Below are 16,054 nucleotides of genomic sequence, written 5' to 3'. Positions count from 1 at the left end.
GTTCTGACGCATCCATCTGTCAATGATGCTAATGCTATCATTAACGCTTAAATGAGAACAAATGTATTCATAAAATGGATCGTCGTTCAATGTTATTGAAGACTCCCGTGAGCGATAAGTAGGCGTACTTATGATTATTTCCCCGAACCAATTTGTCATGCATGTCTCCATCATCACAGCCCCTGTGCATTTTGATGTATTTTTTGTTTCCATGAATTGTCATTAATCACAGCCTATTATGTGATTAATCATCAGCCTATTAGCGGGTAAACAAATCATTAATTGTTTGACACCCATGATATATAGAATATATAGGGTTCCATACAGGTTTCCAGACAAAACTATCGCTAATGGGGGATATATTTTCTTTAGCCAGAATTATGGTGTATTTGGGTGGTATTTCTCACATGGCCAACTCCTTCATACAATGTTCTAGTGTTTGCATGCTTTCTTTTTTAGGTAATAATTTGTAGACCAATGAGATTGTCTACTGTGCGCACATTCAGAAGCTTGGCTTGAATTTACATTTACATTTACATTTAGCTGACACTTTTATCCAACTTACATGTTCTGTACAACAAGTCAGCAGGAAGGGTAAAACTCTGGCAGCTAAGTAACATTGTTTGTCAAACAGTGTTGAACTTGGGTGCTACAGTCTTGAGTGCATAGTAGTAAAGACATATTAGCATAGTAGGTAGTAATATAAAGATCAAGGTAGATACCTTAGTAGCTAAATGCATGATAGTAAAAGATGGTACGAAGGTTATTATTATAATATATTTTTTGATACATTTCAGATATTGATTGAAGAAGTGTGTTTTTAGTTGATGGTGTAAAATTTGGCAGGTTTTGGCTGTCCTGACTGTGGTGGGAAGTTCGTTCCACCATTGTGAAGGGAGGACCGAGAATTTACATGGAATAGAAATTCTTACTAATAATTTTTGCTCAGTTCCTTCAGAAACCAGCTGGTTGTTGATCATTTTGCAGCATCATGACGTTCATTTAGTTTTGTCCAGAGGGGTTACAATGACAAGTCCTGCACTCTGAAGTAATCCCAGTTTACTACTTCACCAGTAGGTCAATCATTTGGGTGCAATACACCAGTTTACCAAAGTACCATATCTGCCTAAAGACGATTAATCGAGTTTAAATTTCAATTACGATTTTGGCTTCCCACGATCATGACACGATAATTGTGATCAACTTATTATTGTGCTGCGGTGCGTTTCTCCAGTCATTTTGAAACGTCTTTGGTAAAAGATGACAGACAGGAAAGGAAAGGAGAACCAATCCAGTCGTTGTCATATGATGTTCTCAAATCAACGAGGGATCGTGTTCAATAATCGTAATTTCGATATCAATCAAAATAATTGCGATTACGACAACCATAATCGAGCGGCCCTATGTCCGCCTGAGCGATTAGGCCACATGGCATAAAAATTTGTCTTGGCAAAACAATACCAGCAGCCCTGACACACACCACTACGGATACCATAGATCAACTGGCTGGACAACACAGAGAGCACGCGCAGCGTTAATCTCTTTTTACTCTTCAGATCTGAACAATATTTACTTAATAATGTTCCGGCATGTGAGAGACGACGCTGCTGCTGCCGCCGCTGTTGTTGTCGACAGCGAGCCCTCCAGCTGCCAAGTCAATTTCTGCTGTGGCCAACTGTGCTCTGTGGAGCGGTAGCCTTGCCAGACTTTACAAAGAACAGTTGGCTGAGAGGATGGAGATAGAGAGACTGGCAAGGCCAGCATTGTCCAACTATAGCACACTGTGACAGCTTTGTAGAAGGACAGCGGTGACACACTGTCATTGGGCTGCAGTAGATTTCAGAGTGAAGGACGGCGTGGTGCGCAGCACAGCAGAGTGCACGTGCAAGGTGATATATACACACCTGGTGAATACAAGGGGGGTGGGGTGGGGGACGGGTGGTACAGTCCAAGTGAGAAGAGCAAATACTTTACTGGCCAAATGCAATGAATAATATAGTATAGAACGCCGTAGAGCAACGCGGTCTCATCGGAAAAGGTACTTAATCGACCATAGGGAAAAAGGTACATGATGTTGTATATATATATATATAATATAATATATACCGGTATATATAATATATATATATGTAACGGTTGTGACAACGCCACCTCAAACTTCGATGCCCCGAGGGAGTTTCGAACACGGGTCTCCCACGCCGCATGCAACAGCACAGGCGGCTATACAAAGAAGTGAACTCACTGCTTTGTAATGTGTCTATGTGTCTTTTGAGGATGAGAGTGAGTTTAACCCATAGCACCGCTACTCACCCCAGCCCTCGTGACTCAGCTTCACGATACCATCCATTACATAAGTAAGTATAGTACTTAGTAGGGCTGTCCCCGACTAAGGATTTGGATGGTCGACTAGGATTGGCCAAAATTTGCCGTTAGTCGACTATTGGTCCAAAAAAATAAATATATATATATATATTTTTTTTTTATCATTCCATTTGGGCTGTGGGGGGTGCTTAATGTCTGAAGGAGTCGACTGAAGGCTTCTTGTCCTCTGCAAAAGCATGCAATTGGTCCACTGATGGATACATCTTGATATTTGTCTAGTCTAGTGTGTTCATTAGATGGGTGAAATCCTCTTTCAGTGCCTCTGTGCCTGTTTTCGTAGGCAGTTAGCCTCTGGTATGCGTGCCATTAGCGTTAGCCACGCTTCTAGGCCTCTTTTCTTTTGGAAAGAATGATAAAAATATATATATATATATATATATAATATTTTTATTTTTATTTATATATTCGACTAAGAGGTTGACCAGTCGACTACGGCTCCTTTTGACCGATTAGTAGACTAATCGATTAATAGGGGTCAGCCCTAGTACTTAGTAAGTATAAGTAATATATTTACATTTCGTATCTGCAAAATACCCCCCCTCTATTGGGAGTTGAACTGCTTGTGGTGGGGGGTGAGTGCACTCAGCCCTACACCAAGATACCCACCCTGTTATAAACACAGCAATACTATGATGATAGGCTTAGGGTTAGTTTAAGGTAACAGTGTGGATAAGGTTAGGGTTAAGGTTATGGTTAGTTTAGGGTAACAGTGTGGTTAAGGTTAGGGTTAGTATAAGGTAACAGTGTGGTTAAGGTTAGGGTTAGGGTTAGGGTTAGGGTTAGTTTAAGGTAACAGTGTGGTTAAGGTTAGTGTTAGTATTGAGCAGCCCAATCTAGCTTAAAATGAACTTTCTATCTTAACGTTAAAACTAACCATCACCATAGTATTGCTGTGTTTGTACCATGGCACGTGGCTTGGTCTAGTGGTGAGAGCACTCACCCCCCCCCCCCCCCCCCCCCCCCCACCCCTAGTGTTGTTAGTATGACTCCCGATTGCACCGTTTTTTGGGGGGACTTTTGTCGATACGAAACGTAAATATTACTTATTATTTATTATTACTTATGGCTATAACATAACGTACATATTTTAAGCGGGATCAGGCTGCGTAAAGGCACGCCGACAGCTCACAGACTGCTGCTGACACCCAGGCAAGGACCGCAGGACATTTATCTATTTAGGTTTTCTTTTTTAGAAGTCATTGTTTTGTCAAATAAACGAACGCATGGAGGACAGCAGGGCCAGCTATAGAGTGCACGACAGCAAGACAAAGGATTAGACGCTAGACTATATAGGTCAGTCCTATAAGTTCTGAATCTTTCACAAGCTGCAGCGTGTCTGGCAAGACACCAGGGCATATTGATTCTTACAGAAATGTCCCATATATCCGCGTGCATAATATCCATGTAGCAGCACTGTCACATAAGTAAGGATAACATTATGGAGACAAGTGCTGGAAAAAGGCCCAGGGCACATTACTCTGTTGGAGGTATGTGCTCTCATCGGCCCATTAGAGTGCATTTTAATGACTTAATTTCATATTTCGTCTGACCCTCGAGGCACACCTGGGCACGCGCTCCGAGGGCGCCCCACCAGCGAACTGGTGGAGAGCTGCTACCTGGAATCTTCCATCCAGGGATGTACCCCTCGTGGTGACATGTTGTTCATGATCAAGTAAGTCGCTTTGGATAAAAACGTCAGCTAAATGACTCAATTGTAATTGTATATAGGCGATAAAGAATTTTAATCTGGATATATACTATGAGTATGAGTAAGTAAACAGTAAACACCAAAAGTGTAAACAGGAAGGGGAGAGATGACACCTGAGCAGGTATTGCTTCCTACAGTACATACAGTACATGTCACATCTACACAGCTGTCCCGTATGATCACATACTGTGAGTAAGGATAACATTATGCAGGTGAGTACTGGAAAGTACCCAAAACACATTAATCTGGGAGGAAACACGTGCTCTGCTCAGCCCATTAGGGTGAATTTTAATGCACTTAATTTCATATTTCGCTTGACCCTCAAGGCACACCTGGGCTCACTCCGAGGCGATCAATTAAAAACACAATGTGCAATGTCTCTTGTCGAGCCCTGCCATCAATCAGATTATTGTCATATAGTTCATATTAAAACCTGAACCTTTTTGCTCTAAACCAAGCAACGCAGGTTCGCTCTCTCGTCGTGTGGTCCGCGCTGTATCTTGTCACTGTCAGCAATCATCATGTATCTAATACAAAGTCAAACAGAGGTCAAAGACAATACAGCGGAGAGCTCTGTGCACGTGCGGAGGACCGGTGTGTATTCCCGCATGCGGAAATGGACGCGAGGTCATAATTTATGGAATCTTGGTTCCAATCCAAACTCCTGGTGGAGAGGAGAGGAGAGAGAGGAGCCGCCGTGAGGAACGGACCTTGATTGCGAGCGCAGCACGACGCGACCTTGTTAAGCCCCTCAGCGGAAAGAAGTCTGACACGCTATATATGTATAGGGAGATGACATGCAAGTCACCTCGCGCAAGGGCACGCACACACACACACACACACACACACACATACTGTACATACACACACCGGACACAAGAAGCGTAACGATGACAAACTGCGGCCGGGAGATGTGTAGGTGGGGAGAGAGGGGTTATGGGTAATGTGTTGTTAGGGGAAGGGGTGGAGGAAAGGAGAGGAAGAGGGCTGTTTCTTTTAGGAAAGAAAAAGGAATGGAAGATGAACTGACCCCAATGTCTGTCAATGATTTATGATGCACACGCACACGCACACACACACACACACACACACACACACACACACACACACACACACACACACACACACACACACACACACACAGCACACACACACAGTGAGAAAGTACTACTACTCAGTATAGACTGTGTGAGTGCTTCCGGGAGAAAAAACTGAAGGGTGTTGAAATGGAGCACAAGAAAAGAAAGGATGCTGTAGAATAGAAAGGGAGGAGGTGGAGGGGGAGAGAGAGAGAGAGAGAGAGACATGGGGAGAGAGAGAGGGGGATAGAAAGAGAGAAAGAGAGATGGGGAGAGAAAGGGATAGGGAGAGGGAGAGTGAGAGAAAGAGAGATAGGGAGATGGGGAGAGAGGGAGATGGGGAGAGAGAGATGAGAAGAGAGATGGGGAGAGAGATGCGAGAGAGAGAGAGAGAGAGAGAGAGAGAGAGAGAGAGAGAGAGAGAGAGAGAGAGAGAGAGAGAGAGAGAGAGAGAGAGAGAGAGAGAGAGAGAGAGAGTGTTCTGGGGATTTGATTGGTGCCAGAGAGAGAGGAGAGAGGTGGTGTCTCTTACCATGGTGGTGAGGATGTACTTGTAAAAAGCTGACGTCATCCCCAGCTCGTTAGCCTGAGGAGGAGACAGGAAGAGGAAGTGATAAAGGAACAGTGTTAGCGGCGCTGTGCAGCAGGAAGGAGGCAGGTTTTTTATGCACAATCCAACGTTTCTTCAAAGGAGCTGGGCGACATTTTGAAAGGTTCTATCAAGTACAATTCTGCTTTATGTTAACTTGTAACGCATACATCAGCGCAACGTGTCCTATTATGTTGTGAGAGACCTCGTTCTACCGCCTCCGCCAAGGGGAGGCGTCGAAAGCTGTTGAATCAAGACCAAGATGGACGTTTGAGAAAGTACTCTGGGTTTCCTGATATCTTAACCCTTTCACTACCACACTACCAAAGTGTTAACCCTTTCACTGCGACAATACAGAAGGTATTCTACCAATACAGAAGGTTAACCCTTTCACTGCGACAATACAGAAGGTTAAACCTTTCACTGCCACACGACAAAGGGTTAACACTTTCACTACCACACTACAGGAGGTTAACCCTTTCACTACCACACTACGGAAAGTTAACCCTTTCACTACCACACTACAGGAGGTTAACCCTTTCACTACCACACTACGGAAAGTTAACCCTTTCACTACCACACTACAGACTGTTAACCGCTGACTATATTATTAGCTAATGAGGCTAAATTTAGCCGTACTCTCATTCCAAAGGAGCCGACAGGTCGACAGGACGGATGTATTCAGAACCTGGTTTGCCATTCAACCTCCGCTGACCGATAAATACTTTCATTTTAAAACCTTGATCTCCAACCATTGTCAATCAAGTTGTACGTGTTTTAATTGACTTGTTATCCTTACTTCTGTCTTGCCTTGTTGTCTTATTGTTATGATTTTATATGCCGTGTGATTTTATATGCCTTATCTTTTTAGCTTAACTCTGTATGTACACTCGACGTGACTGTAAATGAGGGGAACCTCAGTTGCCTTTCAAGTTTAAATAAAGGTTTGAAATTAAATATATATATATTTCCCCTACCCATGTTTTCATGAATTTCTTCATCACAAAATTAAGCCTCTAAAAGGTCAATTTTGCTATGTATTTTAACTGCTTTTGTTAACTGCAATTAATCACAGCCAACCATGCAATTAATGTATAACTTTTTTTTTGTTAACGTTTGACAGCCCTAAAAAATATATACACTTAGAGAAAAAAACAATATCTAGTATTCATCTATTTCACAATATTCCCTAGTCTCTGTAGGACTAAATGTACCGTATACAGGTATATTTGTGACTGTCTAATTACACTGCAATTATGCAAATGAAGGAGCTATAATTCAATGCTTTTTTTTTTACTGAAATCTCTCTCACCCATCTTGAGTGTTTGTTTTGATTCTGCCTGGAGCACAAGTCTAGCACTACATTCAGTATTGTATTGCAAAATATGAGCTTAGTAAGTGATTTTATCCTGCACTCCATCTGTATGAGTTTATTAATCTTCTCTCAAAGTGTTTCAATAAAGCAATAGCTCACAACAGGCCATGGTATATGGTTATTATATCACAGCTAAGGGGCGTAGTTCGATCATTTTGCCCCATTTAAAAAAGAAAATGTTTAATTGAATTCAACAATAATCTTACTTGTCTCAGAAGAGATTTACTTTATGCAATTATATCTACCTATTAAGCCGAATGATTCCTCCCAATTACAAAATCTCAAGGCTTGCCTGCTTGCCATTAAAAACTGGATGTCGCAAAATGTTCTGCACAGATAAAACTGAGATGCTAGTCGTTGGCCCCCCAAATCAGAGAGGCCTGTTTGAGGACATCTGCCTCAAACTTGATACTTGCCATGTCTCTCAGAGCTCCACCATAAAAACCTTGGAGTCATTTTTTATTCCTCCCTCTCTTTTAATCCACATATTAAAAATGTCACCAAAATTCCCCTCCTCCATCTCCGCAATATCGAAAAAATTTGCCTTATTTTAACTTTGGCCGACGCTGAAACCCTAATTCATGCATTTGTCTCATCACATCTAGATTACTGTAATGTGCTTTTTTCAGGCCTACCTAACTCAAGCGTAAAAAAATCGTCAACTCGTGCAAAATGCAGCTGCACGGATACTAACTCAACTAGAAAATGTTATGATATCACACCCATTCTGTCCTCCCTACACTGGCCTCCCATCCAGGCCAGATCTGACTTTAAAGTGCTGCTCCTCACTTACAAAATTCTAAATTGGCTTGCACCGCTCTATCTACTGTATCTGATCTCATTACACGATACTCGCCTGCTCATGCTCCTATCGATTCCTAGGGTAAAAAAGAAATCCGCTGGCCACAGAGCCTTTGCCTACCGCGCTCCCTACCTGTGGAATAAATTACCTGCCGTCGTCAAGGGCACCTGCTCTGTCTAAGTTTATTTTTTAAATCTTCGCTTAATACCCATCTTTTCTCTCTCTCTTTCAGACTGCCCTGATATAACCTGGTCGGGGATATAGCCTTAGTGTAATCTGGTTAGTTCAGTTAGGATGTCTGTTTATTTTATTTGTCTGTTTATTTTATTTGAGATTCTCTAAGTCTAACCCCTGTCTCTGTCTCTCTGAGTGGATGTATCTTACTTCAACTGGATCCGAACAGTTCTGCTGCCCCCTGGGGAATACAACTGATACTTTGAGCTCTTGACTTTTAGCCTTTATCTTATTTTCATACCATCGCTCGTTTCCTATGCTTTCTTGTTGTTGTTTTTAGCTCTATTTATACTTTTTTTTTTTTTTTTAATGTTCATATGTACCTTAGTTGCTATTGCTACCATGCGTATGTATATGTGTTTCATTTCATGTATATATGCTATAGGTTTTAGTTAGTCATTCCATATCTTCATTGGGGAAAGTCTGGGAGTGTTGCATATCTGGATTGTATGGTGGTTTTGTTTTTGTTTTTGTTCTTGGTCCGTTGATGTTTCTTCTTGACTGCGCAAGTGCGCAGCCCATGGGCATGGGGGCAATGCCTTGTGATCTCGGGCTATATAAATACATTTGATTTTAATTTATGACTTAAGACAATGGAATTATGAAAAAACCCAAAATGATGTCTTTAAATTAGTCACAGTTATGAAATAAGTAATATACATAAAGAATGAAGAATAAACTAAAATGCCAGCACAAACTTTATAAATCAGAAAATAAGCAAAAATAATTTACTAGGCTTGTAATTATTATTATTTTATATATCAACCACAGGTGAGCTAATTGAGTCCATTTGAAAGATAGGCGTTTGCCCTACAGATCTGAGGTGAGGATAGTCGTCATCTCTGACAGCGACGTGGCTCGTTTCTGACCTTCCGGAGGATGTGATAGGAGATGGAGGCGTTGGCGTCGATGATGATGGTGGCGACCTTGTCGTCGCGGATCTCCTTGAGCAAAGGGGTGGGGTCCAGGCTGTCATCTAGCATGCGCACGGACAGCGTCTCCCTGGAGATCAGGAAGCGGCGCACCAGCTCCTCCAATCGCAGCAGGCCTAGGGGGAGGGGCATATGCAGGTTACAGGAAGTGGATGCGGGTTGATGGAGGGTAAGTGGGGTGGCGGGCACCAGATGGTAAAATGTCTTTAAAAGGAATGATAATAAATATGTTAAAAATTTATTCAAATCTATTGTAATGTATTCAAAATGAGTGATTAACACTAGAGGAAATTGATTGTATTAGAAGTAGACCAATTTACAAGTGTATTTTCAAGTATGATTAAACTTAGTGTTCAAGTATTACGCACACATGCACGCACACACATAGAAGGAACGCCGTATAATGAACAATCTTGCTTGGCTGTTATTACTGCTTAGTGTCGCTGTAGTTTGAATGAAGAAAAGGAAGAAAATATCTCTCCATAACAGATGTTGCCGTCTTTGTTGCTTGGTTTTCATGCCATTCAGAAACAGCTGTTCAAATTAAACCAATGGGCCACCCACTGATTAAACCGTCCGAGAGCAATGGAATGAGGTGCATTCTCCTCTGGGTTACATACTGCTGCTAGTGATACATTATTATATTAACATCTTCACAACACTAGATTGGCCTAGAGGTCAAAATGTCACTGGTTTGACCCTCCCCCGTACTGATAGGAGGTTCTATTCCAGCTGAAAGCTATAGCTGGCATTACATCTACAGTCCCCACCAACTCTTGAGCAAGGCATTGAAGAAATGCTTCAGTGTGGTTGATAGGCTATGACCACCCAGACTACACACCCAGATAGGGTGTCTCTATTTAAAAATTTTTTTTTACTTATAACAATTTAGATAATTATCGATATAGAGTGATATGATAACATTATCATATCGTTATCGCGATATGATTTTTTGCCATATCGCCCAGCCCTAGGAGGGAGGTGCTCGACTAAAGACATTCTTAGACTAATAGTCATGGGACTTTGCCAACTACCAATTGACTAGTTTATTTAACCTCTTAAAATTCCCTCGGGCCGTCGCACGTCGCAACACATTAATTTACAGCTGTCTGTTGGCGTCGCGCTGTGTTATTGTCTCTCAACCAACACAACGGTTGAAAGCTAAAATGGCCGACACACCGCTTGACCTATTACGTGCTTCCAATCTCGGGTTATAAAACCAAACAGCCAATGAGCGTCAGTGACCACCTCTGGTTTTCGCCTCTCAATGACCGGACAAATCACAACTGACACTGAAAATGATTGACCGGTTGTGTAGCCATTGAAATTCTGAAAAGAATGACATCTTACTTGAGTGGGTTTTTTGACACAGAAACGGTAAAATCGGTAAAATTGGTAAAAGCATACCATACGCTCCTTTGGGGGTTGAGGTTTTTTTTGTTTATGTGAGAGAAGGTGGTGAGAAGGGGTTGGGGTGGTGTATGTGACAAGAGATTAGTGGGGGAGGGGGAGAGGGGACTGAGGTAGTGTTGACTCCTCTCACTCCTTTTTGGAAAAACGCCTAAACATACCATTACATAAAGATGTGTAAAACATTATTGTTATTGACTTTGGACATGTTCTAGGTAAGACTTCAGGCTATGGCCCCAGAAGTGTTTTCAGCTAATAACTATAGAGTTTATAGATCTGCAGGCATCCGTTTGCTAAATAATTCTGACATGTTCAAACCTATACTCTATAGGTAACTCTATGGCAATAGCATTCAGAGTGTTTCCTTTCAAAAGAGGTCAGACTTGTGCATCTGCTACAAATGGTTCCGGAATAGCATCCAATTTACTTTCAGTATGCAATCGACAGGCGTTTTATGCAAGATTTGCAGGACTGTTAAGAGGTTAATTGACTAATCTGTAAAATTGTGTTTCTCACAGGCAATCATACAAAAGGACCTTGTTAAATCCAGTGCTTACTAGAGATGTGGTTCATTCACTCACTCTCTTCAGTCATTCACTCACGGCTAGCCACTCTGCCCCTAGTGGCGCTTCACAGGCATGGCACTTTCTGTAAGACCAGTTCCAATCGATGCACTTCACACCTGTGACACTTTGTGTCCTTGTTTAGGAAACGACTCAGCATGAAACAACAACAACAACAACAACAACAACAACAACAACAACAAAAACAAAAACCAATCGGCTATCAAGGTCCTCCGTCGACTGAAGGGGGCGCAGCCATAGTAAACTGATAATAAAGTCATTTTCTTCATGTCAAAGTTGATGGTTCTATCTCTGCCTAGCGCTGGTGTCCTCTAACTACCCCCATCACACTCGGGTACGCGGGGAGCCTCTCGATCCCTCTCCACTGGCTGGCTTGATAAAAATCAACAGGCGTGACCGCACTAATGGCCACAACAAACCATCCATATGGCTGTAGTTGGTTTAACTGGGCCACAGCGGACCGGGCAACATACTGTAAGCTACTGTTAAACACTACTGTTAAACAGCCCGTGTTGCTATTAAACACAGAGACACTTGAGTTTAGCGGGGGTGGGGTGGGGTAGTGGGGGGTACATGGGGGTGTATGGGGGCGGGGGGTTGGGCAGTCCAGAGCGGCCGTGTGGAAAACACAGATCAATAATAAAAGAAGGAGCATCAAAGGACGAGAGAGAGAGAGAGAGAGAGAGAGAGAGAGAGAGAGAGAGAGAGAGAGAGAGAGAGAGAGAGAGAGAGACATGGGGAGAGAGACATGGGGAGAGAGACATGGGGAGAGAGGGGTAGAGAGAGAGGGGGGATAGAAAGAGAGAAAGAGAGATGGGGAGAGAGGAGAGAGAGGGATGGGGAGAGGGAGAGAGAGAGAAAGAGGGAGATGGGGAGAGAGGGGGGGGGGGTATAAGAGGAAGCAAGGAGGGAGAGAGAGGATGGTGTATATGAGAGAGAGAGAAATAGGGGGGTGAAAGAGAGTATAGGAGAAAAAGAAGGTCAGGGAGGGAGGGAGAGAGAGAGAGAGAGAGAGAGAGAGAGAGAGAGAGAGAGAGAGAGAGAGAGAGAGAGAGAGAGAGAGAGAGAGAGAGAGAGAGAGAGAGAGAGAGAGAGAGAGAGAGAGAGAGAGAGAGAGAGAGAGAGAGAGAGGGGGAGAGGGGGAAGCCAGGGGAAGCTGTAAACAGGTAGGTATTCAGAGCATGATTGCACACTCGACCTTGGGCTAGACCGGAGCAGCCGAGCAGGGAGCTAGCTCATCAGGCAGTCAGTCATAATCCACTCTGTGGGCACTCTGCTAATCCACCGGCTGGTCTGAATGACTGAATGACTGCCTGATTGACTGACTGGCTGGCTGACTGACTGACTGCATGAATGACTGATTGGCTGGCAGGCCAACTGGCTGCCTGGCTGGCTGGCAGATGGGCGGACAGACTGCCTGGACGAATTAATGTCTATCAGGATGGTTGGTTGATTAGCTGACTGACTGACAGATTGGGTGGATGACTAACAAATAGCTGACTGAAAAACAGGTTGACTGACTGACTGACTGGATAAATGACTCATTAGGCGGTCGGCTGAATGGAAAATGTTCTCCCAAACGTCACCATCTTTTCATGTGACACTTTGCCTCAGAGGGAGGATAACAGAGCGAATGTTTTATACATGTAGTACACTCAAATATGTCACAGTACACCAAATCTGATGCAACTTTCCTCTGTATGCCATGTCCAGCCCACATCAGTGGGTGTACAAGTAGCCCCTTCAAGTAAAGCATCCGGTCCAAGTCCAGAAACCTTCCATATTAAAGGAACACGCCAACTTTTTGGGAAATTAGCTTATTTGCTATCTAGTTAGTTAGACAAGCAGATACATACCCTTTTCTTCTCTGTGCATGCATTAGGCTTAGGGAACAGCCGCACCGTTAGCCTAGCTTAGTGTCATTCACTGGAAGTAGGTGTGCCAGTGTAGCCTAGTTCCCAACAGTCACGAAATACACTCCAAATACAACTCCAAAACATTCCTGTAAACATGTTGTGACTGTTGTAAACTAGGCTACACTGCAAGGAGCGGGAATTTAACCAGGAACCTCCGGATTACCAGGCGACTGCTCTACCTCCCGAGCTACTGTCACCCACCTAACCACGTTGTATGACAGACTAGCGGTGTTGCGTTTGATGAACTTATCTATTTGTTATTTTACTGTCTAGAACTGCAATTTTGCGCCTTTACGTTTAATTGTATATTTGTTACGTATTTCTATTGTCTGGCACCCATTTGGTGGCCATAGAGGGTCTGACGGCCATATAGCAAGGAGGATGTGGGCGCGTGACACGATTCGTCGGATATGATTGATTGTCTGAAAAGAAGCAACAGTGACGACACCGGCACCTTTCAGAAAAGTTATGAGGTTTTCAACTGGAAACACTCAGAGCAGCCCCACGCAAAAAAGGCGGAGCCCTGAAAACAGAAGCTGTGAGCGGCGCTTTTCCTCTAGGCGGCCGCATGCTGCAATTGTTCCTCATCGGGAACAATTGTGAGAAAAAAAAACGCTATAGGCCCGAGACGGCATACGGGAGACGGCATACGGGAGACGGCGTCTGTGTGTGAAGGGCTAATCTCAGACGGGAAGAAACGGACGTGAGCGGTCGACGGTGGTCCCTCGCAGGCAAATGAAGCCGCTGTGCTGTGGGAGAACGGTGACAATACGTTCCCTTATAAAAGATGGATTGAGGCGCCACGGCAAGGCAGAGGCTTCGACGAGCTCTGAATAAGAAAAGCCCGTTACTCGACGGGATGAGACGCGCCGCAGAGACCGCGGCAGAGAGAGCGCCAGGAGTTGTCGAGAAGTATAATGGAAAGAGAACGGTGCGTGGTGCACGGCACACACACACACACACACACACACACACACACACACACACACACACACACACACACACACACACACACACACACACACACACACACACACACACACACACACACACACACACACACACCCTCGCACACGTCGCGTGGATAGGCGAGTATGTGAACTCACACTCGGCCTTGGCACAGATGAGACTGGCCGTTGGGTAACTGAAGGAGCGCAGGATGGCTCCGATGGCCAGGCTCAGGTCCTCGTTGCTGGGGTACAGAGTCACTGAGGCGAACCGTAGGTACGGCAGCTTGGGCGTCTCCTCTGGACCTATCTTCACATGAGGGATCTGATGGATGGAGAGGAAGGGAGGGCAGAGAAATATAAAAGGGGAGAGGAAGAGAGAGTGGGAGGTCAAGGTTAGTAGTGTAGAACATGTCAAATGTTAGAAGTACCTGGATAAATGCATTAAATCTTACAATTCAATATGTTATTCCATCGATTTCTGGGCAACCTGATCAGTATTTAGAAATGTTTTCAAATTTGTCACTACTTTTCTTTTTGTCAATGGACCACCTTCAGAAATGTCTCTTGATGGCATCACAGATTTAAATCTAGGCTGTTATGAGTCTAATCTCTAGAAGAGGTTCGGTCGTGTTCATAAATTTAAACCCGAACCCAGCCCAAGGTCATAGGAATAGCAAGGGAGAGTTCTGAGTTCTTTACGTGAATGAAGAAAGGCAGGGTATAGGAGAGAAGGAAGCACGACACTGAAGCAGTCGAGGCTTGTTGTTGTGCACATGGTTTTCCATCAGACCGCCCTCACATCCCGTTTCATCCGAACACACAGAGAACAAAAGGTGTTTTCTAGTGACCGCCCCCCCAAGGGTATCAACAAATAATTCCTTGCTTCAACATATTCATCCAAGAGTGAAAACTCCCGACCCGGGCGCAGCCGATCGCTCGAGGCCGACTGCCTCGTTGCTGTTGTGAATCTCATTTAATTTCTTCCGGACGATGTAGACGTCCCCCAAAGCATTATTTTTCATCCTTCTCTCTCATGTGACCGACATGCAGCGCTATGAAAATCCTCAGCTCTGGATTTCAAAAGGTGACAGTATTATGTGAGGCTTGTAACACATTTGTAATGTAAGATAGGGGGAGGGGGACTTTTTTCTTTTCTTTTTTTCTTTCATTGACGATGATAACAATGAAAGGGTGTCAGACGGTAATGAATACAGGATGAGCCAGGATGATGTCATAACGGAGGAATTACCTGAAGGCTCCTGATGTTGCCTGATGAAATGTGTAATTCAAAGCAGAATATCACTTGATAAATGTTACGTTCATGGTTAAAGTAGCAATCCTCAAGATTCTAAATTTTGTTTATTTTGGCGACATCTACACGTGATCAGTGGGCATTGCTGTATCAGTATCAGTAGTTTTTCACTGTATTGACTTGCTTTCCATCTTGAACATCCATGCTAGCTACTGAGTTAATCTTCTATTCATTAAAAACAAACTGCTGTTGCTGCTGGTGACATAGAACACATCACGTCCTGTGTGCCAGATGATTTTCCTGGGAATGTCCTACCAGACACCAGTGTTTAGAACAGGAATGTCCTACCAGTCACCAGTGTTTAGAACAGGAATGTCCTACCAGACACCAGTGTTTAGAACAGGAATGTCCTACCAGTCACCAGTGTTTAGAACAGGAATGTTCTACCAGACACCAGTGTTTAGAACAAGAATGTCCTACCAGTCACCAGTGTTTAGAACAGGAATGTTCTACCAGACACCAGTGTTTAGAACAGGAATGTTCTACCAGACACCAGTGTTTAGAACAGGAATGTCCTACCAGACACCAGTGTTTAGAACAGGAATGTCCTACCAGACACCAGTGTTTAGAACAGGAATGTTCTACCAGACACCAGTGTTTAGAACAGGAATGTCCTACCAGACACCAGTGTTTAGAACAGGAATGTCCTACCAGACACCAGTGTTTAGAACAAGAATGTTCTACCAGACACCAGTGTTTAGAACAGGAATGTCCTACCAGTCACCAGTGTTTAGAACAAGAATGTTCTACCAGACACCAGTGTTTAGAACAAGAATGTCCT

At 43.6% G+C, this 16,054-nt stretch overlaps 1 protein-coding gene across 1 annotated transcript in view; it reads right to left on the bottom strand.

The window, feature by feature from the left end:
- Positions 1 to 16,054, bottom strand: part of LOC311226502 (glutamate receptor ionotropic, kainate 5-like) — a gene marked incomplete at its 3' end in the record, with an annotated part of 137,287 nt that overhangs the window by 68,773 nt on the left and 52,460 nt on the right. Inside the window, exons 4-6 of the mRNA XM_084311925.1 lie at positions 14,118 to 14,283; positions 9,039 to 9,217; positions 5,702 to 5,755 (exon numbers count right to left, since the gene is read on the bottom strand). Coding sequence (XP_084168051.1) covers positions 5,702 to 5,755; positions 9,039 to 9,217; positions 14,118 to 14,283 — 399 coding nt within the window. The remainder of the gene's footprint in view (positions 1 to 5,701; positions 5,756 to 9,038; positions 9,218 to 14,117; positions 14,284 to 16,054) is intronic.

The sequence above is a fragment of the Notolepis coatsorum genome (assembly GCF_963971535.1).
Source record: "Notolepis coatsorum genome assembly, chromosome: 4".
NCBI lineage: Eukaryota > Metazoa > Chordata > Actinopteri > Aulopiformes > Paralepididae > Notolepis > Notolepis coatsorum.
This window is presented reverse-complemented; position numbering and strand designations above follow the sequence as displayed.